Source organism: Pyrgilauda ruficollis, unplaced genomic scaffold (assembly GCF_017590135.1).
Source record: "Pyrgilauda ruficollis isolate IOZ18807 unplaced genomic scaffold, ASM1759013v1 scaffold61, whole genome shotgun sequence".
In the NCBI taxonomy this organism is placed as follows: domain Eukaryota; kingdom Metazoa; phylum Chordata; class Aves; order Passeriformes; family Passeridae; genus Pyrgilauda; species Pyrgilauda ruficollis.
The window spans coordinates 2,306,552-2,332,742 of record NW_024527822.1 but is presented as its reverse complement, the minus strand read 5'-3'; the positions used below and the strand labels follow the sequence as shown (position 1 = coordinate 2,332,742).

General features: G+C 42.7%; 1 protein-coding gene across 1 annotated transcript; it reads right to left on the bottom strand.

Annotated features, from left to right (window-relative positions):
- Positions 1-4,537: 4,537 nt before the first annotated feature.
- ECHDC3 (enoyl-CoA hydratase domain containing 3) lies at positions 4,538-10,289 on the bottom strand. The gene is made up of 5 exons (XM_041483795.1): positions 9,992-10,289; positions 9,784-9,905; positions 7,547-7,644; positions 6,510-6,710; positions 4,538-5,029 (listed from the first exon to the last, which is right to left on the bottom strand). Exons 1-5 carry the CDS (start codon positions 10,117-10,119, stop codon positions 4,700-4,702), a joined length of 879 nt encoding a protein of 292 aa, XP_041339729.1. The 5' UTR covers positions 10,120-10,289; the 3' UTR covers positions 4,538-4,699.
- Positions 10,290-26,191: the final 15,902 nt, after the last annotated feature.

Below are 26,191 nucleotides of genomic sequence, written 5' to 3'. Positions count from 1 at the left end.
TCCTTCCTCTGCAAGTGTAAAGCAGGATGGGAATGCATTATTCAGCAGTGAAATTCAGAATTAGTATAATCGAGGTGCAATGCCAGTGGAATCAAGACAAATGAATCCTACTCGTTGCAGTATGAAATTTGTCCTATAGCTTTAGGTCATCATGGAAATTTAACCATTTGTCTAGCCTCCTTATTGCTCAGATACAGCAGCCAGCATTTCCATGAGATTATTTAAATGTAGAATTATTAGAAAAGTTTGCAGCTACAGAGATAGATGGATTTTACATAAAACCCCTGCTCTTTGTAGCAACACAGTGTGATATTGAGAAAGATAATGGTCAAAAAGTACATTGCCAGGCTTCTAATGAGAAACTGTTGACAGTAGAATTACCCCAACATTCATCAAAAAGCCAATAAATGTCAAGCAAGAGGCCTTTGATGCAGTAGCTCATAATTCCTGTTCAGAAGCCTCTGCAGTCACTTCAGGGCATGCCGTCATCCTGCATTTCTGCTGATTTTACCAAAAACTTTGTTGCTGAAGAAATACAAGGAGCAGGTGTCAGCATTCCAAGTGCCACGGCTACAGTGCCACGGGCTCACCGTGAGACCTCAGGCACAGCACATTTGGCCTCAATTTCCCCATCTGCAATACAGGAATGGCAACACAGGAATTACCCAGAGGCACTTCTGTGAAGGACACGCTGCTGCCATCCAAATGCTCACAAATCATGAGCTAGGTGGTAAAAAGTCTGCTGCTGACTCCTGCCACTGAGGTAGCCATGTATTTTTAATGTTAACTATGTCCAGCTTTTTGGGCCTTTGTAGGACGTATTTTCAAGCTCTCTCCTCCACAGTACAGGAGATTACTTCAAACCAACCCCAAACTAATTCTCACCCAGGCTGCTGAATTCTGGGTTGGGTGGCCTTAAGGAAACTCCATGAACTTTATATAAACGCTTATATAAGCTGTTCTTGGGCTCTGTGGAGCACAGAGGGTATAAATACCTTGCCCATCACCCATGTCTTCTGTTTAACTCTACTTTCAGTACATATTCCCCAGGTGATGTAGTGAAGCAGGTCATTGCCTGGTCCATGAATTAGGAATAATCTTGTGCCTTGTGTTATTTGTCACTTCTCCCCAGCTTTTCATTTGCCTTATTCATGAGGGAAGCCTGAAGCTATATCCCAAGTAAAACAATCATATCCTCTAGATTTTGCCTTTGTATCTTTTCTAAAATTTCCAGGTAAAAGCTCAAAGCCACTCCTTTAAGGCTTCCATGGACTCTGAGGCAGTTCATTCCATTCATGCTGGCAATTCCTTGCTTGCATATCATGACTGGTTTCCATTCCAGCTGTTCCCATATATATGTATAGAAAATGTGTCCCTGTTGGTCATTTCCAAGGATAAGCTGCATCCTAGAGGCTGTGTGCAGATGGAGTTGCACTTAGTTTCCAGAGCCACATGCTGTTAGGGTGACTTGAAACTAGGCTAATTACCTGGCAGACTTCTCTGCAGAGAGATTCTTTAATAAAAATGGAGGGGGTGACAAGGGATAGCATCCTTGCTATTTTGGGACAAACTCTTCCCTCAGGCAGCAGATAAACACGGTGATAAGGCTCCCAATCTATCATTTGATATGCTGTTTCTTGGCTGTAGTACTTAATTAACAATTCTGGAACTGCTCTGTTTCCCAGGAATAGCCTGTAAATCCATTAAATTAAACAATAAGGGCAGATGTGAGCAAAAATAAAAAGCCCATGCAAGTCAGAAATGAAAAATTAAGTTGTTTTGTCAGTCTTCAGGGGCCAGTGTAGGAATATTATAAAACCTTCTGAAGCTTTTCTGTCTAATGTTCAAGCAAGAGGGAAATGTTCCTGTGGATAGCAACATTTTTAGAACTGATGATTGCTAATTACAAAAGCACTACTGACAGGACAAGGCAGAGTGGTTTGAAACTGAAAGAGGGTAGGTTTAGATTGGGTATTAGGAAGAAATTCTTTAATTTGAGGATGGTGAGGCACTGGAACAGGTTTTCCAGAGAAGCTGTGGATGCCCATCCCTGAATGTGTTCAAGAACAGCCTGGTCTAGTGGAAGGTGTCTCTGCTGTGGGGCTGGAATTAGATGGTTTTTAAGGTGCCTTCCAATCAAAACCATTCTAGGATGATCCTATAATTCTGTAATTAAGTAATTACTTTACTTCATGAAATAGTACAAATACTGTGAAAACTGAGTTAAAATAAAAATAGTGCCTTCCAATCAAAACCATTCTAGGATGATCCTATAATTCTATAATTAAGTAATTACTTCATGAAGTAGCACAAATACTGTGAAAACTGAGTTAAAACAAAAATATATTTTCTCTTCAAGTTCTGAATGGAGTTAATAATAATGCCAAACCCTATAGATGGCAATCAACTGTAGAAGAATTTCTGAATATCTGAAAGAATGTGCTCATCTAAACTGTCACTCATGCTTTAAGGTGGCCAGTGAAACCATTTTATTACTGCAGCTAGCTGGAAAGGGCACTGTTCTGCAAAAATCAAATAATGTACTTATTTCTAAAAGCCTGGAACAAAACAGCCAGTTGAGATTTGCTGAGTAGTTGCAAGACAGCCATTAAATATAAATATTTTTAAAAACAATTTACTCTTTCCTAATGCTTTTAGAGCAGCATATGGGAACAGAGTCTAAGTGCATCTTACATTTGCAGCATTGGAAAGGACATGATGAAGGTTATTGGGCTCCAGATTTAACTCTTCCATCTCACAATTGCTCATATCAGTTTCTAATCTATATAAACTAAGTGAGTTTGTAAAAAACTTACCTTTAAAACTCCATCTTTCCTGGTGGTAACAATAAAAATTTGTATTTTTAAACAGCTAGTGCCAATGATGCACATTTTTCACATTCAGTGTGAAACAGTGTAATGGTCAATTAAAGCTTAAGTTTTCCTTTTTAAAATTAAAACTTGTAGCAGAAATGAAAATTTTGTTCTTTTGAACCTGTAGATGTTAAAAGGACTTGCTTTGTGGAACTGTGTAACTCATATTTCCACATCTGGACTTTTAGTAGCCATAGGTGGGATTAATTTGATCTAACTTAAGACATCCAAGTCTGCACCAAGCCCTTTAGGCTGCTTCTACTGAAAACAAAGAAAAAGGCCCATCCTTACTGTGATTTACATGGTCTTGCTTAGACATCTGTTTCAAGATGAGATGGATGAGCCCTCATGATCTGGCTATGTGGAACTTCAGAAAAAATGTGTTTGCTGTGAGGTCATCCCATGTTGATCACCATGGATTGATACCAAGGCTCCTTTCATCCAGTACTCCCATCAATAACACATCCTCTGCAAATCTGCAGATTCTGCAAAACTGGGGCACTGGCTGACACCCCAAATGGCCTGGCTTCAATCCAAACTAACCACGACCCAAGGAGAAATGCAAGTTTCTTCACCTGGGAAGAATAACCAGTACAGGATACCAGTACAGGTGAGGAGTGGACTGGCAGAGCACAGTCCTGCTGGAACTGGGCTCCCAGGGGATGCCTGGCTGAATCCAAGCCAGCAGTGCACTCACATCACAGAGCAGACAAAACACACACTGAGCACTCTCCTCTGCTCAAGTCTGGTGAGGCCATATTGAGAATACAACCCAGTTTTGACACAACCAGTACAAAAGGGATGTGGAGAAACTGGAACTGGACTACTGGAGGGATGCCAAACTGGCTACCCAGAGAACATGTCCTACAGGGAGGGTGGAGGAATCAGGGCTCATCTGTCTAGCACAGAGGAATCTAAGTGTGGTCTACATGCAGCCTGTGACTGCTTGAACAGAGTTACAGAGATAATGGAGATAAACTTTCTCAATCATGATAAATAATGGAACAAAGGGGAATGGCCAGGAAATGCTGCTTCAAGGCTCAAACTGGACATTAATAAAAAATTCACCTGGAGGGTTGCAACTGAACCTCTTTTTTTGGAAGTTGTCAAGTCTTTAAATCCATGGCTGAACTGCTCCAGTGCTGGTAAAAGCCCAGCTTTGAGCACAAGGATGGACTTCCCAACAAACACACCAGCCTGAAAAGTGCAGCTGGGGCAAGACACTGCCTTTCACACCAACCCATGCTCATCCTCCCTGCAGTCAACAAAACTCCCCAGAGCTGGGAGTTGAACTGATGGTGGAAAATCAGGATTTGTGGGGGACAAACTGCTGACACATACAGTTCACAGGAAGATTTGAGGAGCAGTGGACAACTGTTACAGGCTTCTGTCTGTAACACTCTAACAGTCCTGGAACCAATTATCATACCTACCAGCATCATCTCTGGAAGGTGTCCAAGGCCTTCAGTTCTCTATTAATAACAATAAATAACAATTCTCATCCAGAACTATGGAGGGGAGGTGCTGAACAAGGTGATGTGAGCTCTCTCTCAGCCCCTGTGACTCCCTGTGTAACCTGAGACAAGTTAAACTGTGTTTTGCAGCACAGAGTTACTTTTAAAACCACAGATTAAATTCACTGCTATCAAAGAAAACCCATCTTCTTTGATTTTTCTTAACATTTATTACATACTTAGAGTAAATTTATTGTGTCTGGCATTTGTAAGAAGAGAAATTTAACTTTCAGTAAGAATAAAAATATAGTTCCCAAAGGCAACTGCGTGAAGAATCATAAAGCACAGCTAAGGTTTGTTTAGAGACAGGACTCATTTCTTCTCCTCCTGAGAGTGTGACCAGACAGGCTTACGCTTCTGAACAAAGGCTTCAATGCCTTCCTGCCCATCTCTCAAAGTCAAATTATCTACCATGACCTTAGTAGTTATTTTGTAAGCAGTGTCAAGGTCCTGGGTTATCTGTCTGTAAAAGGTGGCCTTCCCCAAGGCCAGGATGGATTTGCTGCTTTCACATATCTTCTTAGAGATTTTCATGGTCTCTTCTTCCAGCTTGTCTTCTGGTACCACCTTGCTGACCAGCCCGTGCATTAACGCTTCGTGGGCAGAGAGAGGTTCACCCGTGAAAAGCATCTCCAGTGCCACCTGAACAAGGAAAAATATTGTATTAAGTCAACCCAACTCAGTGATTTGCTTTGTTTGGGGAATTTCAGCCTCTTCCTTCAGGTACAAGTTATTCTTTTCACAAATGATTTAAATCTTTTGGTCTTTTAAACAGCCAAGAGGTCTCAGCAAAGAGCAGAACTGGGTCTAAAGCTGGTCTCTGCAAACCTGCCTGCTGATTCCAGCTGTCCTAGGCTGACACCTCTGGGTTTCTCTTCAAAAGCTCACAATCTCTAGTGATTGCTGTAGGAATTAAAAGAGAAGTGGATCATCTACAAAGTCAAATGACTAAACTTGGTATTTTAAGCTGGGCATATGTGCAGTTTTTGAAAACACCTGCCCTAGTTTTAAGTTTAGTATGAGTGGTTTTAAATATGGACTTTTTATAGCCACATTATTTCAGTCTCCTGCTGCTTCCAGCATCTGGTGCTTGAGGTTTGAGACAAAAAATCCCCCAAATACTCAATAAGACTATTCAATGCTATGTATCAATAAAGTTTTCCAAGACTTCTGGAGCAATTTACCAATGCCTGAATCATAAGAGCCGATTATCCTCATTAGCATCTTTGTTCTGGTAGCTACAAACAATGGCAACTTCTTTTGTTAAAAGGTAAAAATCACCAATTCTGGGAACTGCAGGGAATGTTCTTATTGCTTTGAAAAGTGGCACAGAGAAAAGTATTTCCCACACATTTTAAAAAGGTAATCCTACCTTTTTAAAGGTAAGCCCAGAAATACTAACTCAGAAACAGCTGCAACTGCACACGAGAGCAGACTTGGAAAAATCCCCCATGGACTCTATTTGAACAGGATGTCCCTGCAGATGGGAAATTTCAAGCTGAAGCTTTTATCCAGCAATGGGATGTGTGCAGTTCAGTCACTGCATCTCAGCAGAGCCCTGCTGGGCTTGGACTGTCTGCCTGCATGAATCCAATTGGCTTTACAGGTTGTACTATTTTTTATGCAGTGAGAGATGTGCAGCCACAATCAGTAGGACATAAAACAGGAAGACACTATAGGAGGGTTTTAGATGCTATTTAAAGCATCTTGATCTACAGCCAGGCAGATCCTGCTGGCAGTGAAATGTCATTGCCTGGCAAGAATTGATGCCTCGGTGGGACTGTTATCCTGAACTTGCAGGGGTTTCCTCCTCAGGGGAGAACATCATTGGCTAAAGCCCTGAGCTGTCTGTTGGAAAGGAAAGGGATTGCTGAGCTGGTGGGCTGCTGGGATGAGCTCGTGCTGGTTGGAGTCACATCAGTAGAAAGCTGCCTTTCCTAAACAAGAGTTCACCCGTCACATTATTTTTCCCAGTCCAAAGAGTTATGGAGATGCCTTCTGAAATAAAGTATTTTGAATGTTGCACTGCAGGAAAATAAAGTTCAGGCAATGGAACTAAAACTCCTAACATGGGAACCAACTTTATGCAAAATTATGAAGAATATCTGGAAAGGAAGTTTACCTTTCTTGGAAGAGATCTGCCCAAGGCCACAGCTGGTGTGGAGCAGAACAGCCCAATGTTTACTCCAGGAGTAGCAAACTGAGATTTCTCACTTGCCACTGCGATGTCACAGCTTGCCACGAGCTGGCAGCCAGCTGCTGTAGCCAAGCCGTTTACTTTGGCAATCACTGGCACTGGAAGTTTCTGGATTAAAGTCATAACCTGCATGCACAAAAGAGTAGTCAGTATAGAAATTCAGAATGACACAGTCCTGTTTCGGAAGCCATCAAAAGTTCCTTCCTCTCTATTTACCAAAAATCCCCCAGACTGTTGGATCTTGGCTCCTTTCTGATGAAAGGATGGTGAGGGCCTGTGGCTTTCACACATGGCTTTTACAGCATTCCTTAAACATGGGCTCAGCAATGTCTTAGAGATCATTAGTACTGGAGGAACTACAACAAAAGGTTTCAAAGTACTCACTGTTGTCACACTGAGGAGGATTAGGGGTCAAATTCTAGCTCCACCACTATCAAAGGGGATTTTGCCATTCTCTCCAAAGGATCCAGGATTCACTTCAACTTCCCCACCTCCCTGACCTGTGTCTTAAGAACTTGGACAACCAGTGAGTCAGATCTTACTTTCACATTGTCTACTTGTTGTTTAAGCTGATCCTGAACTTTTAACTAAATAAATGCTGGGAAAGTACATTTTATCACAAGTGATGTGGAAGTGGTTATCCCTAAACTTCTAGAAAAGATACTCAGCTGCAAGGAACACTGGCTAAACTAAGGACTACACCCTGACTGTGCCCATTGTTGGAGACATGCATGTTGGCATTCTAGCACTTCTATGTACATGTAGAGAAATCCAGGGAAAACCTAATTTCACCAGGATCAGGCATTAAAATAGCAGAGCAGCAAAAATCAAGGAATCCGAAGGAATGTGAAGGAATCTGAATCTGTACTTTAGCAAGCAGATGACCAATGCTGTCCCTCCTTAAACCAATGCTTGCTCTTAACAGCAGGCAACGGCAAAGACGCTCAAGAAGAACTGCTTACCTCTGCACATAATTCAAATACTTGGGAATGATGCTTCACATCATCTTCGCTTGACAGTTCCTTTAAATCATGGCCGGAACAAAATACAGGTCCTTCAGCTGCAAAGAATTTTAGGAAAAGTCAGTCTGAAGTAATAAAGAAATCAGGGGTTGAGCATATCAATGTCCCAGCTAAAGGTATGTCAATGACATGTCAATGTTCAAAAAGGAGTTTGGGGAGGGAGTTTTGAACAGAATTCCAAAATACTGCCTTCTGGGTTCTGTGGTAACTTCAAATTCCTGCAATGCAACATTTAAGAACAGTAACACCCATTACCACTTTTCAAGGTCTCATTTTACTTCCACTACACTTAACTCAGTTAGAAAGAATGCACTTCACCTCTGAGCCCAGTTTTGTGTAAGGATGTTCAAAACAGCTCCTTAGTACAACACAGCTTATCAGCTGGAGCAAGGCTGGAGTGCTCTCAGACTGATAAATATACTTAATCCTTATTTATTGTACCCAGAATTAATGATTAACTTTTGCTAAATAAGCATCAGTATTTTTCCTGTCATGGTGCTGAAGGTCACAATGGAAAAAGAACGAAAAAAGGTTATTCTGCTACAGGAGAACCAGAAGGGTTGTTGGAGTGTTTTCTCCACTACTAAACTGTCCTCTTGAGAACCCCCAAAAGCATGTTCAGGGTTTGGGCAGCGAAAGAGGAGGTTTCTGTGGAACCAAACTTTGGATTTGCTAAGATCAAAACACTCTATACAGGTACACAACCTTTACAACAGTTTTCCTTTGTCATGTGACTACCTGCCATTAGAATGAACCAATGTGATGCTTTCCAATCCTTCAGAACTTCTCAGATATTTGTATGGATGTGACATTTCCAGCTACACCTAAGCAGATCAAACCTTACCTATGGATTTGTTTCTTATGAATCAGATTATTAGGACACAATCGATCCAGAAATAACCAGACAATTGTCAGTCAACTCATGGGGTTGGCAATATATATCTGGAGATTAATTACATCTACATTTGAACCTCACTGAAGAGTCTGCCGCAAAGTCTGTGGTAAAGGCCCAAAGCACTCTCTGAGGAATCTTTTATTGTCTTGAAATTTCTTCTTTTGCATTTTATTCAGCAGAGGAATTAGAAATAAACAGGAACATGTAAGTTCTAAAAAACCAAATGCAACTGTGCTCACAAACTCCCAGAGCACTGTACTCCCAAAGAGCCTTCAGTGTTTCACAAAATTTCTAACTGCTGTTTGAAATGAGGAATATGAATTTAAACTCACCCCTGTGAAATCAGCTCTCTTCTACTCTTGTGTGTGCCCTAATACACAGAATTTTCCCCTATGTATAGGAAACATCATGATCCTAAATTAATAAACCAATTTATCTGAGATGTTTGGAAGGGAGGAAAAGGAAGGTTATCTTAAAATAGCAAGAGGAAAAAAAGATGGCTTAAGTACATCTCAAGTTTCACTATCTTTAAGAACTCCACAGCTTAATATGTAAATGGGAGGAAACTGTAACAGGCTCTGGGAGAGGCTGTTATACATCTGTGGGTCAGGAGTGCCTGTGGTATTGATATTGCAGCTTCTCTTTCACTGGAGTGTTTTTAAAAATAGTTCTGACAAACCACTGGCAATGACGAGGCTGATCCTGGCTCAGAGCAGGGAAGCAGAGCACTTGATTTGCAGAAACCTTGTTTTTTACTACAGTCTGTAACTGTCAACAGGGCAACAAGTGCCGGCCTACCTTTGCCTGTTCCTGCACAAAACCCCTATGTTGGGATGTTAATGCTTTACTTTGGTAACTCTTAGAACTATTTTTTTGTTTGGCTTGTGTTCTGTTTAAAGTATTCCTTACATACAATCTTAAAACCAATTAACCCTGACCCTAAACTGCTGAGTGTCAACACCCTCATACTCCGACCGAAATACTGACGTGTTAATGCTTAGACATGCTGGCTAAAACCAAAAGCGTAACAAAACCCCAGGCAGTCGTTAGTGCTGAGTTAGGAATGAGGAATTAAGTACAGGAAAGGGGAAGTTGGGGTGAGTATAGAGGAAGAGCGTACAGGGAGGCCTGCCGGGCGCTGACAGCCGCGGGAGACCACGGGAGCATTAGGGAAACACACAGGGCCCTTCCCGCCCCGTTTCCCGTAACTCCCAGCGAGTCTGGGTTTCGGCTGCGCGCTCGCCGCCGTGCGCCCTGCCCGCCCGGCCGGGCGCCGCGGTACCCGCGATGACGATGACGCGGAGCTCCCGGCTCTTGACGTCGTGCAGCAGGTCCCGCCGCAGGCTCTGCAGCATGGGCAGCGACAGCGCGTTCCGCCGCCGCGGGTTGTTCAGGACGATGGTGCTGCAAAACCCGTGAAACACGGCGGGGTTACGGTCACCGAGCTCCGAACGCGGCCGCGTCCCGGAGCCCCCGGCGCCCCCGCTCACCGCACGCCCGCCGCCTGCCGCCGCTCCGTCAGCGGCTCCGCCGGCGGGGCCTGCCCGGCTCCCGCGGCCGCGGCGCTGCTAAAGGCGGCCGTGAGGCGCCTCCGCAGCCGGTACAGCCGGGCCGCCATCGCTGTGGGGTCGGGCCGGGCCGGGCTGGGCCGGGGCGGAGCGGGCCGGGCGGGCGGAGCTCCGCGGCACCGGGGTTGGCAGCGCGGTCCGAGCCTGACCTCGGCCTTGTGGTGCTGCCGGGGCACAGTCACAGAATCGATTGGGTTGGAAAAGATCCCTGAGACATCGAGTCCGACCTGTGAGCAAACACAACCTTGTCAACCAGACCATGGCACTGAGTGCCACGGCCAGGTTTCCTTATACAGCTCCTCCACCTCCCCGGGCAGCCCCAATGTCCAGTCACTCTTTCTATGAAGAAATTCTTCCCAGTGCGCAACCCAGGCCTCTTCTGTCACAGCTTAAGATCGTATCCTCTTGTCCTGTTGCAGGCTGCCTGGAAGATGAGCCCGACACCCACCTGGCTACCCTCCTGTCAGGGAGGTGTAGAGTGAAAAGGTCTCCCCTGAGCCTCCTTTTCCCCAGGCTGAGCCTCCTCTGCTCCCTCAGCTGCTCCTCCTCAGACTCGTGCTCCAGTCCCTTCCCCAGCCCCACTGCCCTTCCCTGGACACCCTCCAGCACCTCAATGCCCTTCCTGGGCTGAGGGGCCAGAACTGGGCACGGCACTCGAGGTGTGGCTCAGCAAAAACCAAAAGCGTAACAAAAGCCCCTGGTGCTGCTGGACACATCATTCCTGGAGCAGACCATCCACACAGAGCCTCCCTCGGTCCTGCTCTCAGACCTGACCCTGCACTGGAAGGCTTGCGTGGGCAGTGGTGTCATTAATGAGTAGCTGGGGTGCTGGAGAGCACTCAGAAATGTGATAATCTCTGCAGATTCCACTGAGCACTTGCATCTGTGACTGTGAGAAGGAGATTAGGACTGTGCTGAGTGAATTTGTCAGTGGCACTGGGGTGGGACCTGTCATGACAGCAGTGCCATGCAGAGAAAATGACATCACTTTGAGGTCCAGAGTAACTGGCATGACATGACATTCAGTTCTGCAGGGCTATGTGGGAACTAAGAAGATCATAATTTATTCACTGGGAGCTAATAATCTAAAAATTGTCATGGGAAAGGCCTTGAGTGTTCTAATTGGTTCTACAGAGTCCGTCTGTAGTCCAAATGATGCATTCAAGAAGAAAAAAAAAGGCAAATATGATTTTAAGAGGTGGTTTGGTGATTTTAAACTTCAAATGTAATTTAAAAATTCAGAGTATTTTAGGGACTTACAGGTACATTCACAGCTCTTCTTGAATATTGCTTATGCTTCTGGTCACCTGTGTTCCAGAAGTCAAGCTAAAAGAGAGGCAGCCGTGTGGCTGAGGCAGCTGGGGAACAATCTCCTCTGCCAGGAGATGCTGACAGGCCCAAAGACCAAGCAGCCTTTTTCCACATGATACAGCTACCCTAAAATGGAATAGATTTATGTCCAGCATGTGCTCCTTGTAAATGTAAATCTGTGCTCCTGCTTCCTGATCTCCCTGTTCTTGTGAGTTGTTGCAAAGTACTTGTAGGTTCCCAGATGTGTCTCCAGTTTTTGTCACTGTCTGTTGGACCTCTGCAGCCTTTTTGTCTGTAGGGACAATTGAGGCTTCTCAGTTGTGAACATCAGCCTTATAAAAGAACCATTTGAATTTTGTATTTAGTAATATATTTACTTACACAGATATTAACAGCTTAGTGTGGAGACTTTCTGCTTACTGATTTTATGTTGCCTAACACAATGACCCCTCAGATCCTGGGCTTTGTGGCTCTACAGTAGGAGGCACAGTAGGTTTATGTATATTTATGTACATTTTTCAGTGTTGAAGGTCACTGTCAGACCTGAGAGCTAATTCTGCTCTGGGCTTTCCCCACATGACCATTTTCTTTTTCTCAGGGTTGTTTTTACCTCATGGTCATTCACTGAAAAGTTCTTCCAAAATTTACTTTTAATATTCAGTAAGAATTTGCAGAAAAAAATATTAAAAATTTCCATTTAGAAGCAAATGAGATCATACACAGATCATATTCAGCAGTTTCAAAATCCCTGCTTGGTTTGGCAGAGGCCAGCACACCGAGAACACAACAGGTGTGCTTGCTCTGGGAGGAGTTCCCAATCCCCTGACCATTGACCTCTTTCAAACTTGTGAATACCACCTGATTTTTTTTTTCTTCCAGTTCCTTTTCCATCTGCTTGTCCCTTTTCTGTCCATTTCCAAGGAAAGAGTATTTTTGCAGTCTTCTCCAAAAAGCTTATTTTTTTTATATAGTGTTTCCATCTCTGGAAATTCAGTTCTTTTTAATTTTGATTGACAACCTCATGTTTCCTTTCACACCCACCCCCATTACAGATTGTTTTTTGGCTGCATTTTCCCCAGTGCATTTAGGGGACCTGCTGCTGCCTTCTCTGAGAAAGTACTGAAAAAAACTTTGTGATTTCAGGCAGATTTCCTTTTCATAGCATTTGCCAGCAGCATTGTGGATATGGCTGAGCTCACAGTTTCAACTGGAGACAGCCAGAAGCCAGGATTGCAAGTACCAGACAGGGCTTTTTAAACCTTTAGCTGTATAGATCCTCATAAAAAATAAAAAGGGAGATTACAAAGGACATGATGTGACTTCATCCTTAGTTCATTCCAGAAGCTATCACGGTATCACACTGTGCAGGAAAAGATGGTTTGAGATTCAAGTGTGCTTAGCTGCTGTAAAGCCCTCTGTGCTCTCCATTGTGATGTTTCTAGAGAGCATGCATGGACAATAAAGATACAGGATCCCTTCCTTCATGAAGCACAGGTATTTATTTGGGTCTTTATTTCTTTGGTTTTCAGCAAGCCCAGATGGGATGTGAATCTTGCAGGAGCACCTGCTGCTATAAATAGCAGGTCCACCCAGGGCAAAGGCAGACCTTGTTGGGATGCAGCTGAAATGTAAAATACATCACACACACATATGTAAATTAGTAAATTTATCCATAAAGACATTTCTATTAATTGGAATGCTATGATGAAAACTTGGGAGTATTTTATGGAACATGAGGCAGACATATCCTTAGCAGAGTTTCATGCAAATTATCTCTTGTCAAACGTTGGCATTCCCAGAGGATCTTATGACCTGATTTTCAACACTGCTGAAGGCATTCAAATCCCACTGGGAGCCAGAGGGTTTGGCACCTTAAGAACTGAAAGACTGCTTAATTCTGCTCAGGTGTGTAGTAGTTCCAGGATAACAGGGAGAGCAGGGTCCTGTTCTTGCACCCAGGCCAAGGAAAATCATTTATTTCCCTGCTTTGTAAATTCTGCTAGCAAAGAGATAGACTAGTGCATCATGGTTTCTCTGATGTGGAACCCTCCAGGACTGACTAAAGGAAAGATGAAAAAAGATTTTGGTTTTTTTGTTTCCATTTAGCAAGGATTCTGAGCTGAGTCCCACCACCACAGGATGGGTTCTGTCTGTGTAACATTTTTATTGTGTCCTTAGACAATTTGTGTTTTCTATGTTGCTATTAGGATAGAAATAGCACAGAAACTTCAGGAAAATACTTAATTGTGCTGGGATTTTCTAAGGGCATGAAACCCTTTTATTCTGTCCACACCTCAAATTCCCATAACCCTGCTACCAAACCTCCTTTGAGTCCTACCCCTGTGTTTTTTTCTTTGAAAAGTCTGGGAAAGGTAATTTGTATATCAGCCTTTTCTTTTTAGAGGCTCTAATTATTAATTGTGAAGTAGTAATTAAAAATCAGTTACAGGATTAATGTATGGGAGACTATCAGAAATTTTAGCATGTACTTTAAGATAAAGTTATATTTTAAAAAAAATTGATTATTCTGCTAAAAGAAAGGATTTTAATCCAGTTTTAACTTCATGACTGCCACTGAGAATTTGCAGCAGCCTGTGAAGCAGGCTAATCAGTCAGGCTGCCAGTCAGGCTCAGACCAGGTACTTCCCTGGCAGTATTGCTGCCTCCTGCCTTTACATTCCTTCAGCAAACAAGCCGGTGTCCTGTTTGCTCTTGACATTAAACATAAAGCTCCCAGAGTCACTTCTGCTGCAGTGTCCTGAGTTACTGCTCAGAGCTGTTTCCCAGACACTGTGTGGCAGCACTGCTCCGTGTAATGGGTTGTTCTTATTTTCCCTTCTGCTTGTCAACCAGGTGATCGACCAAAGCCCTTTTGTCACTACACCCATTCCTTCTCCTCTTCATTTGCTCTCTTTCTCTTATCCTCCCCACACTCATCTTTTATCCTATATTGTCCTCACTGTTCAGTGATTTATGTTTCCCTGGCGTTAACATTAGAATTTTGTTTTTTGTAGATGAGACTCTTAAGATGTGAACAATGACCAGAATTATAAAATATGTGAGGCTATAACAGGCTTGGAAAAAAAGGTGATATTCATTCCTTCCCTCAGAGGATCTAACCTTAGGTTCCCAATTTAGATACTTAATCCTGCAAGGCTCCCTACACAACCAGTAGAGATGTTCTCTCCCCCGCAGGGCTGAGCAGTGTCTGAATGAGCTGCCTGCTCCCAGTGCCTCTCCAGGCTCCTCCTGCTCTCCGTTCATTGCACCTGTGTCGGGTTTAACCCCAGCTGGGGACTCAGCCCCGCGCAGCCGCTCGCTCACTTCCCCCGACAGGATCAGGGAGAGAGTCAGAAGAGTAAAACTGAAGAAAGTCATGGGTTGACAGAAAGACAGTTCAATTGGCAAAGCAAAAATGGTGCACAAAACTCAAGGAATTCATGCCTCACTTCCCATGGGCAGTCGGGTGTTCAGCCATCCCCAGGACACTGGGGCTCTGCCAAATGTAACAGTGACTTGGGAAGGCAAACACCATCACTCAAAATGTCCCCCGCTTCCTTCCCCCAGTTTTACCCCATATGGTCTGGGACATCCCTTGGGTCAGTTGGGGTCAACTGCCCTGGCTGTGTCCCCTTGCTCCTCACTGGTGGGGTGGGATGAGGAGCACAGAAGGCCTTGCCCTTGTGTAAGCCTTGCCCAACAATAACAAAAACATCCATGATTTATCAACTGATTCCAACACAAATCCAAACCAGACCCATGCAGGGTACTCTGAAGAAAACCAGCTCTGTCTCAGCCCTAATCACCAGTAGGCAACCAAGGCAGACTGGTCTGATGCCTCTTGCAGGGCATGTGAGCTTTCTCCTCAGCCACATGAAAGGTACAAACACTGACCTAAGCCCAGGGACCTCAATGGAAGAAGGAAGTACCAGAATCCTCTCAGCCTGATGATTCTCTAACTGTATCTCAGGATTCACTTCCAGATGTCAGTGCCTCTTTGCTGTGGTTACAGACAAAAACATAGCTGTGAATGAAGAGATAAATTGTAGCCACTGTTTGGGGCCAAGAGTAAAAGTTTGCCTAAAGTTGTCCATACTTGGGAACACCCTCTATTGTGGCCTGGTTTTGCTCTAAGCCCCTTCTGCAAATGACGGTTCTCACCACCCTCTACCGAGCTTGTCCCTGCCTCTGCTAGTAACTACTTTACTGTAGCAAAATACATTGAATTTTCTGGACTCTTCCAGTTCACCTGTTTCATGCTCTTTGGCCAATTTTCAACTAGTTTCATTTTCTTTCAATCCTTTTCATCTCATTACAACCACCATATTAGAATCAGAGAAAATATTAATTTTTCAATTAAATTGGATTTTTATCCAATGAGAATACCAGACTCTTACAAATGAGCACGAGAATGACAGAATCCTAATAGTTAACGGTTCCTTGGCACCACCAACATCAGAAGCTGCACAGGGATAACAGAGAAAATATCCATCTTGGGTAGAAAAGTTTATGAAGTCCCAAAAAATTAGTTCAGTCAGGAGCTGAAGCCAGTCATGTCCACACCACACTGGGGCAGGAGGAGGAGAAGGGGGAGGTTTTTATGTGTCCTTGCAACATTTCTTGCAAGGGGCTTGACACAGAAGGCTGCTCATTACTGGCTCGGTGGTGACTTACACATCTCAATGGTGTTTCTACCTTATCTTATATCTTATCTCCCTGGGGCTGTGTCAGACCTGGCAGCCAGGAGGCAGGACAAGGAGCCACCAGGGAAGCTGCCAACTGCTCGTGTGCATTTTCTTTATGGAAGGAAATGCTGGGCTGCAGGTTGGGCTCAGACCATCCAGCTGGCCCCGATACTCTTGCCATACACTTCCATTTTATCAAGGCCACACATCTTAAATTCACAGTGTGCTGGCACAAAGGAAGGGGCGATGGCCTGATCCAACACAGCTGTCTGATATTGTGGAGAAACATCCTGTAACTCTCTGTGTCAAAGTGCTCGTGGTTCCTGTTTCCAAGCAGAGGAAGCAGTAATACATAATGAGCAAAGAAAATTATTCTGTGTTTAGGAAATACTAACCCACAAATTAAAAGGGGCATTTTTATAATCAAGAATTATTTTAGTTTTGAAGGAAAAAGCAAAAGCTTCAGGAAACTATGTCTGCCAGTCCCCTGGATCAGTCAAGGAGATTGGAAGAGATGTTAAAAGTTGCTGGAAAATTATTGCTGAACAAACAGACAGAAATGAATGCTTGCCCTGAGGAAAGGGCTGCAGCCCAGGCTCAGTGATGCTCTCTCTGGTGTGATCTCCAGACCAGTCCATGGGTGTGCCAGTTGATACACAGCTCTCAGAGCCAGCCCTGCTCTCACCCAGCCAGGAGCTACGGGCTGTGGAAGGGAGCTGAGACATGGGGTGTTTGTGTTTGTGCCACGCAGACACACTGGAGAGAGGATTTACATACATGGGGAAATGCAGGTTATTGTAACAGTGCGTGACAGAATAAAAATAAGCTGCAAACAGCTGTAAAACTAGCTATTTACTAGTCCTGTAGTTGAGGAAAGAACCCGAGTTGATTTTTATCCCTAACATTCCATGTTGCTTGCCCTTCTGCTTCCTCCCCATCCCTTCAGTCCTCCTCACCCTGAGCAAATGTACTGTGGTGGGAAGAGTGCAGGCTTTTGGCAGGTCAAACACAGCAGTGAAGCCAATGAAGCCTCTGGCTCTTCTCTAATTTGAGGTGGTAATTTGGGTCTCCAGTCTCTGTCTGGCCTTCAGTGTTCATAGGAGAGGTGGATACTTAAGATCACTGAGAACCCCAGCCTGCTGTTAAATGTAGCAGGAGACAGACAGTCTGATCCTATTTCCACAGGAAACCAGGCTAAAATAACCTTCACAATCTTGTTAAACTCCTACATTTAAAATGACATAGTTGTTTTCATGAACAGCCTCCTGCACAACAGCAACACTAGAGTGAACTAGAGATTGTCATCATTATCCATCTGTTTTATTGAGAGCTGAACCAATTAGTACTGGAAAGATTCTTAATATGGCAATGGACTTATCAATTATCAATGAACATTTTAATGAACTAATCTCATTAGTGATTTTTTAGAATTTCATTTATTTTTAACAGCTAACTAGTTTATCTTTGTTTTTATTTTCACTTTTTCATTCCACTTTTATGAGAAATTTGGGCTTCGGCTTCACGAGACAGCAGGAGAGACGTACATGCTGATTTCTCCCTCTCTTCTCATCAGAGGCAAGGAAATCAAATGCTTCCTTGATTTACATCCTGCTTAATCCCACTGACATTAATTTACCTAAATCTGAGTACATGATTTGTTAAATTAGACCTGTACAGTATGCAAAATATGAGGGTTTGGCTAGGTCTCTTTGAAATAATGTAGCTTAATTTATCACTTATTTTTAAACATGGCCACCTGCTTTTCTCCTTCATCAGTGTTTATATGCATAGTTCTGGAGGAGGCAAAAGAAGATAATTCTTAAGTAGTAAATTTATTTAAATTTGGACTTCAGTGATCCTTGTGGGTCCCTTTGAACTCAGGATATTCTATGATTTTTTTAAAAAATTTCTTCTTGTTTCAGGAGTACCTTTTGTGCTTGGCATGTTCAGCTCTGGCAACGCAGGTGCCTTAGCTGACACTGCTATTCCCAGCAGGAAACCTTCAGGGCAATGAACAGCACATATTTGGACATCTGAGACAAATGAAATAGGATTATATGAATTAATTGCAGCTGCAAAGTTTTTCAAGTTCTTCACGTTTTTCATGAACATACAGATTTGGCTGTTGACAGTGGCACAAGCTTTCATTAGACTTGCTGAGGATGGAAGAGTCCCTGACTTTGCAAGGCAGCTGAATCCCAGTTCAGTTTGAAGCTGGTGGCTGGATTCTTACAGATTTCACTGTCATCAGGTTTCCATCTGCCAGTTTGCTGGACCTGGCACAACAATTTTCAAGTATTGACGCTCGTGGCAACTCATGACAGTTCATGTAAAACTTACTTTCAGCTTTGGGATGTGCAGTGCCATCAAACTGGACCAGATCTAGATGATCTTTAAGGTCCTTTCCAACCAATGCATTCTGTGATTCTGTGATAATATCATCAGTGCAGTCTCAGAGCCACAACAGTACAAAAAGGAATTTAGACAGCACCTTGAATCCCCAGTGCTTCCAAAATTACAGAGGTACATAATAGCACAGCTTTTTGATAATGGAAGACCAACTTTGCTTCAGTTCACATTAGCACTAATCAGTTGTCTAGATCTGGACCAATCCATAGAAGTGAAATTACAGGGACATTAGGGAGGTAGTAAATCATGTTTATTACACCAGTGCCTAAGGCTGAGAAAGTACAAAGCTCTCCCCAGGAGACACTGTACTCCCTGCTCCAAAAAAGCTCAGAGCTGGAGAAAAGCAGCTGAATATGTTTATAAAGTGACGGTTGTGATTTGAGAGCAAGCACGTAGTACCTTGGTGATGTTAGAGTTGGTTTGAGAATACAAACAGATAGAAGAGAGAAAGGAGAAGAGACACTGAAAAGAGGATTGTTGGAGTAACAGTCCCAGGAGTGAAATGAAGCTGATGTAGGAGATTTTGAGCACAGGGGCTGGATCAAACAACGAGTGAATGTGGGTGAATGTTGAGCCAGCACTGCAGAGTGGCTCTGGGGGTGGCTGTCACTCCTGCCGTGACAGCTGCTCTCATGGCTTGCTTCTCCCCCATCTGAGAGCTGGCTCCCCCAGAAATGGGGATTGTTCTCAGTGTAGGTGTGTGCCAGAGCATCTATATTTAATTTCTTTTTTTTTTTTTTTCCCCTGAACTTCCTTTTTAAGCAGATTTAAGGAGTGAAACACACAGAGTACACAGAGGGACATTTGCAATATTATGTTGAAAATACTGCCCCAGATCTCAAGTTTAGGAACCAAAGGTGGGTATCCACATGCTAAACTGGAGAAACTCTAATACTGGTTTGAAATGAGATCTGGCTGCTCACAGCCTCATTGATGAGATGTTTTGATGCCTTCTTGTTTCTTTACTATATCAGCTCTAGGCCACCTCAGGATTTGACCTGTGCTGAGGGAGTTCTGTAACACACTGAGCTCTCTGTCAGTTACTCCATCTGCTCAAGCAGGGATAAGAATTTGTCTTGAGGAATCCCCATTTTCCTTTTTATAGCTTCACACTGATTCACCATGGGAAGGGGGTCAGTTATGAGGAATGTTGCAGGCTCTGAACTACATCCTGCTCAGCTGCACACCTACAGCTTCCACTCATTTGTAAAAAAAGACTAACATGCATGCAAGAGGGTAATTTGGTTCTGTTCCTGTTATTAGACCTGCATGACTTGATATTACTCAGAAATAGTTTCTGGCTTTTGGATGCCTGTTATTATCATTACAAGTCTTTACTACTCTTTGTAGGAAGAGGCAGGCTTTAGATGAAGAATAATTCCCCATATCCTCAAGTTCTACTGTTCCCTTTCCAGTTATGTCCAAACATGACAGCTGGAACAAAAGAGCCAGTCTCCTTTCTTTGTATGTGCAGGTAATTTGTAACTGAATTCAATCCAAGATTACAAATATACCAAAAAATGTGGAGGTTTTTTTGACCTATTTCTTTGATCCAATTCCCATCCCTCAAAAGGAAATCAAGCAATGTCCAATCCTGCAATAAAAACCATAAGGAACAAAGGATTATTTTAATGCATTTTTTTAAAAGTGTACTTACTTAAAAACTTTAGGTGTAGTTGATGCAGCTGGGGGTAGGAGAATGCAGTGGATGAGCCCATCTCAGTGTCCCTTCCAGTTCCATTTTCTATGATAATATGATTGGGAAGAGGATAATTATCAGCAATATCCAGTGTGAATGCAGGAGCAGATTTGGAGTGCTGCCTGATTGCAAGGTATTTGTCTGACACTCATTGTCATTGCATGAGAATGCTTTAATAAGCATTGAAAATATTCCATTACATGGACCATCTCTGGCAAAAATACAGTCTGATGTTTCGTGCTCTGTATAAATGCCAAGTGTTTAACACATGGACACGCAATGCTACCAGCTGAAAACACTAAAACCTGTAAACCCTTGATTCTTATTTGCAACAGAAATACCAAGAATCTTTCAGTTTTAAGATTCTTTAAGAATCTTTAATGTAAACACTTTCTTTTCAGTATGGATGAAAAATGACAAAGGGTGTTTTTCCTATTAAAAAATAGATGACAACCTTATAACCATGAAAAGGACTAATGAGACTGATCTTTTGCTACAAATGCAGATCCTGTTCTGGCACCTGAACAGCTGAGTAGGAGGTAAGAGTATATTTTAAGACTAGATACCACACAGAGCAGATTCCTGCTTGGTTCTTGTACTGATTTATACTCAGTTCTCAGCACTTCAGATTATATTTTCCAAACACTTTACTTTTCTCCATTTACTTCATCAAAGTCATTCAAATCTGAATTTTAAACCTGTGTTTCTACTGAGTTGTCTGGAAGCAGATTCATTTACCTAATGTAAAGGTGAGACTCAGCACACAGATTAAGACACCTAAATTTAGGTGTCTGCACGTAGGTGCTGACCTGTGAGGTGGCTGCGGAAGCTCTGGCACGGCCGGGAGGCACCGGGCTCGTTAGCTTGAGAGGGATCCAAAATCACTCACTGCTGATCAGATCTCAGCAAGTGCTTATGGAGCTGAGTCCCAGGGTAATGAAAGTCTGGAGAGTGGGGCTTAGGGTGGCATCAGCCCAGTCACCTGTAAGGGTGTATCATGAGCTGCCTCATGCCCTCTCAAGCCCTTTGAGTGCCCTCCAGCCCTCAGAATGGGAGCCCTGACACCTGGTTTGCACACAGGCACATGCACTGTGGACACAAGGACCTTAACCTAAGTTAAATCAGATCCATCCCACCCAAGGAAGAGATCCTCTCAGCGGACTTCATACGGGAACAGGCTGTAGAACAGAGTTCAGAACTCAGGATAAGCAGTCTCACAAAAGCAGTGGTTAGATTACACCTGTGGCCCCGTTTGTCTATGGGTTGCCTGGAGCTTTTGCACATACCAGGCTGTTTCCAGCTCTCTCACAAACTCTAGACAAGAAGAAAAAATATTTATGGACAATAAGGGTGTGAGGGTGTGGCCAACAATTCCTTCTTCCCATGGAAAAGACCTGGGGTGACTGATGCAGGACACAACATGATTGTCCTTTTCTATCTCAATGCAGCTGTTTCAGAACACAATTATCAAGAAAAGGCTGATGCAGCTTGTTTGACAGATTTTCCTGACTGTGTGGAAAGTCCAGGATGTATTTTAGGTGTAATTTAATTAACTGATACTGTAGCTACGTTTACCCTGCCAGAGGATTTCTAAACTCTTTGCACCAACTAATTTTAGTTGAGAGACTGTACAATGAACTTACTCCATTTTCTGCATTTTCTCAAATTCATATTTCACCCTTTATCTTAACTGAAGCAGCAGCAGCCCTGTGTATTTTCCATTACCTCCTCCCCTGCTTCTAATAAAAATTCAACTATGGGGCAAATCCTTGGCTGGAAAGAGTCTATAGAGTCCAGGACCTCCTTTGTATAAAAAGTTACAAAAACAGGATGTGTTTTATTTGACTAGAGTGAACTTAATGGTCATGGGTCGTTTTCATTTAAGACACATTTTTTTTTCTCATGATTTTCAAATGTATTTTGTTTCTTAAATGACAACAAGAAGAAAATGTATTTTTCTTAGCATTTTTTTTAAGGATCTCAAGGCACTTTGCTGGCAGTAATATGCTAAATATTGCAGCCTCCCTATATAGTGAATATGTCACTACTGGCCTTATCTGCTTTCTCAGCTTTCAGGCTTATTTCCCTCCAGTGGGAGGGAAGACCTGGGTGCTTTCCAGTCTAGAATTAAGAGGACAAAAACACCATATATTTTTATGTACTTTTTTCCCCCCTTTTTTATCACTTGTATTTTATTTCACTTGTCTTCCCAAACTGAAAGCTTGATAATGAATTATTCTTTTATTTCACTGGCACACTATTATTTTCCTTTGTATTTAAGTACTCCCCAGCAAGTCTTCAGTTTGTCCTGTTCCATTCATTCCCTCTGGAAGGGTTTTCAAGTTTTGAAAGTTCACCTCAGGAAGATTTCATAATAAGAACTCAAGGAAAATAATATAATCTTGCTTTAAAACACTTCCTTCCTCTGTTTTGCTGATGAATTATAACAATTCACAATACCATCTGGCCAGCAAGTGGTACAGAACTTATTTCATTGTTTTAACTGTATTTATTTCTTTTGATTATACAGCCCATAACATGAGGATTCCTCTGCTGCTGTTCTGTGACGAGACCCAGAGTACAACATGAGATCAAGATGTGCCCAAATGTCTGGAACTGGGCTAGAAATAGCCCTGGCAAATGATCTGTAGACTTAGATGGAATTAGAACGTGAGTACTGTGGTGGAGGGCAAAATGCACATCTGAATTTTCCAGCTTGATCCATTTTCTAGAATCAGAGGAAAATCTGAAGAGAAATCTGACTTTCTCAGGGGGATTTTATAGAAACTTCTTAAGCTCATAGACTGAATTGAAAAGGAGAAAGGAACCTGTTTTTTTGAATCTGGTTTTGCCATAACTCTGAGTAATGGAAATAGAACTGGACAAGACATTTTGAAGAACTTTCTACAATCCAAGTTTTGAGGAATCTCACAGAACAGTTAATGAAATTGAGTAGTGCTCAAGCTCAAGTCTAGAAAGGACAGCCTTCATCCCAAAACCTAACTGATAAACTAAATATATCCAGGTCTAAATTTGATCACATGTGGATTGGGAGCAGTAGTTGTGTTACAAAGAGGAAGTACCACACCTGAGCCTCCTCCCAGATCACCTGCAGCACCCAGTGCATGAGAGGAATGAGACCTCAGAGTTTCTAGGTCTTCCCCCCAAACACATTTGGAGCTTTCCAAATAGCTCCAGACTTTGCAGACTTTCAATACAGAATTTGAGGCCTGATTCAGTGTGGATCACAAGGTGGTGCAATTTCAGTGAAACTACTGCTTCTTATCCTACAGCTGTTAATTCAATTCACTTGTTTGATTTTGAAAGACTGTGAAAATGAAGAATTACTCAAAACAGTCTCTAGTGACTGTGAATGTTCTTACAGCTCTTATCAGAAGGTGAATGTTATTGTGTAAAGGTACAGAGCACTCTGCAGCACAAATTCACTGTCTGTCCCATGAGCAGGTGCCAATCCTCAGGGTCAGTGCTGCTCCACACAACCTTGCTGACAAGTGTCATGCTTGGTGTTGATTGTTTGATATAGATCTTTTGATCACCAGCTTTTTCATATAAGCTGTGGCCAGACAATAAAAGGCAAAGGTCAGTGCCACATGAATGACAGAGGGCATGAAGTTCTTAGAATTTATTTTTAGTTCACCAAACCATTCTAGTCCTGAGGTTTAGATTATTTAAAGCAAACACTGCTGTATACCCAGCACATGGTATTTTCTCCCATGTTGCCTCAGTTCCACATGCTCATGTCACTATCATGTGAACTACAGCATAATGCAAAGCTGTGTCGTATTCTTTTAATTTTTACACTGAAGGATTTCAAATGGAACCTAACATAATTAGATTACATGTAATCTCTTCCCATTTTGATCCTATTCTCAAGAGTGTTTGCAAAGGAGCTTACTGGAGTCTTAAATGCACAACTTGAAATCACTCTGACGGAGATGAATAAGAGCAGCACGCTCTTAGGAAAACATCCGGATGTGCAGGACAAAGCCTCATGGCTTTATTCAGTGAAAAAGGTGTCTCCATGAGCAGTGCCCACTTCAAAATCCTTCACAAGCAATTTTTTAAACTCCTGCACAAAACCTATAGCAAGTTGATTCAGAGTCTTTCCTTATCCATTTGTCTCTTGAATCAACATGGACTCCTATTCATACCTGCTTGTCCCAGGACTTCCACAGAGCTGTGTGGTTTCTATTCAGGTGTCAGCCATCGAGATAAACTGCAGTTCAGAAGGGTTTTCAAACAGGCATCACCTTCCCGGGAGTACATTAAAAGGGATTATGCATTGCCAGACAGCAAGTCTTGTCAGGTCAGGGCAAAACAACATTTTAAGCCGATTGGCTCATATATCTCAAGGTATGTGTGTCCTTGCACAAATTCACTTTCCCCTCAACCCAGTATTTAAGAAAATCCACCTTTCATGATGTTGATCGATCTGAAGTGTGGTCAGATTGAACCCTGCTTATTATCCTGAGGTTACCAAAGAAGAAATATCTCTGGATGTAATAGTAAATTACTGGATTGTAAGGAAACTTTGAGGAAAACAGCCTGTTATTTGGTAGTTGATGCTTCACCTTTCAGAAAGCTGTTCTTTGCATAAAAAGGATAAAGCATGTTTACACTTCAGAGGTATTTGCTGCAAGTTTAGGAAGCTTCATCCTGCTTTACAGTCTCAAGCTGGCTTTGTTTGCCAAAGGTGAGGGGTGCCTTTATTAGCGATGGTGGCTGTGTGCAGGGACCTTGGCTTCCCTACAGGAGGAAATGGGGTACCTGATGTAAACATCAGCCTCAGCAAGATCTGTGAGCACACCTTCTTCACCGGCCAGGAACCTGAGTAACCTCATGTCCCTGTGTTTGAGCAGCCTGACCCTGGGAAATGCAGCAGTGGCCCTTCCCTGGGGAACGAACTCTGTTCCTTATGGGTGTGAAACAGCTTGAGAGAGCATGCCCACCGTCTCGTTGGCTTGTTTCACTCTACAGTTGCCATATGGGCTTAGTTAGGGAAAAGATAACTGTGACAGGACTTCCACTTCCCTGGCAAGCTACTTCTGCAGTTAAGGCTTCGTAGGAAACCTTCACGCTGCTTTACCCTGAACAGGAGGCTGACCGAACACAGATGGCTCAAGGCAGAGGGGGAAGAATGTGTTTAAATGCAAAGCCCAACTTGCATCCCCCACTTCACGTTGTGCTACATAAATTCTACATGAAGCGGAGCTGGGCAAAGACTCTAAATATCACATTGTTGGAAAAAAATGATTTTGATCTTTCGCAAGGAGCTTTACCTGAACGAAGTGAATATGTTTCTGCTCCATCAGTCATTCACATTTGTCTTTCTGCTGGTTTCAGCAGCAAATTGAAAAGGTCATAAAGATTTAACTTTTCTGCTACATTAGACAAGTAATTACACCTTTTTCAGGATCCACTAGCACAGCACACAGTATCGAAACATTTTATTACAGGCTCTTGTTTTCATTTGCTTGTGACTTCATGAAAATTATTCCCTTTGAGGCTTTTAGATTTATTGGTATCTAAGAAATGATTCTATTTCTGTTGAGTTGCTTTTGACATTCTGGTGGTTATGAGTGAGTGATAATAAACTTTAATAGTGACTCTGAACGCTGACTCTATAAATACTGTCATGAGATTCCTGGTTCCTTGTCTCACTGTAACTCTACATCAGATTTGCACTTTACAAGAATGTATCCTTCAGTGACTCTCCTGGAGAATCACAATAAGGCACGCAAAAGATGAAGCTGACATTTTGTTTTGTTGTGCATCATTGCCAATAAGACCTAATCTTCTGTCTTATCTCTTTTTCTTCCTCTGTTTTATGTTCTACTTTTCCTTGATTTGAAAGCTGTATGATTTGATTACAGCTTTTCCCTCTTTTTCACCAAATCCCTTTGCTTTCCGCTGTGGGGAGCAGGATGAAATCCTGTTAATAAGAATCTAAAATTCAGGTTCAGGCAAATATCCCAATTCATGTTTTAAAGCCCATAC

Coding starts and splice junctions, on each gene's coding strand:
- ECHDC3 (XM_041483795.1), bottom strand. CDS start 10,119: ATGGCGGCCCGGCTGTACCGGCTGCGGAGGCGCCTCACGGCCGCCTTT. Junction 7,645..9,783: donor CCGCGTCATCGTCATCGCGG/GTACCGCGGCGC, acceptor AATTCTTTGCAG/CTGAAGGACCTGTATTTTGT. Junction 5,030..6,509: donor GCAGATCTCTTCCAAGAAAG/GTAAACTTCCTT, acceptor TTCCTTGTTCAG/GTGGCACTGGAGATGCTTTT.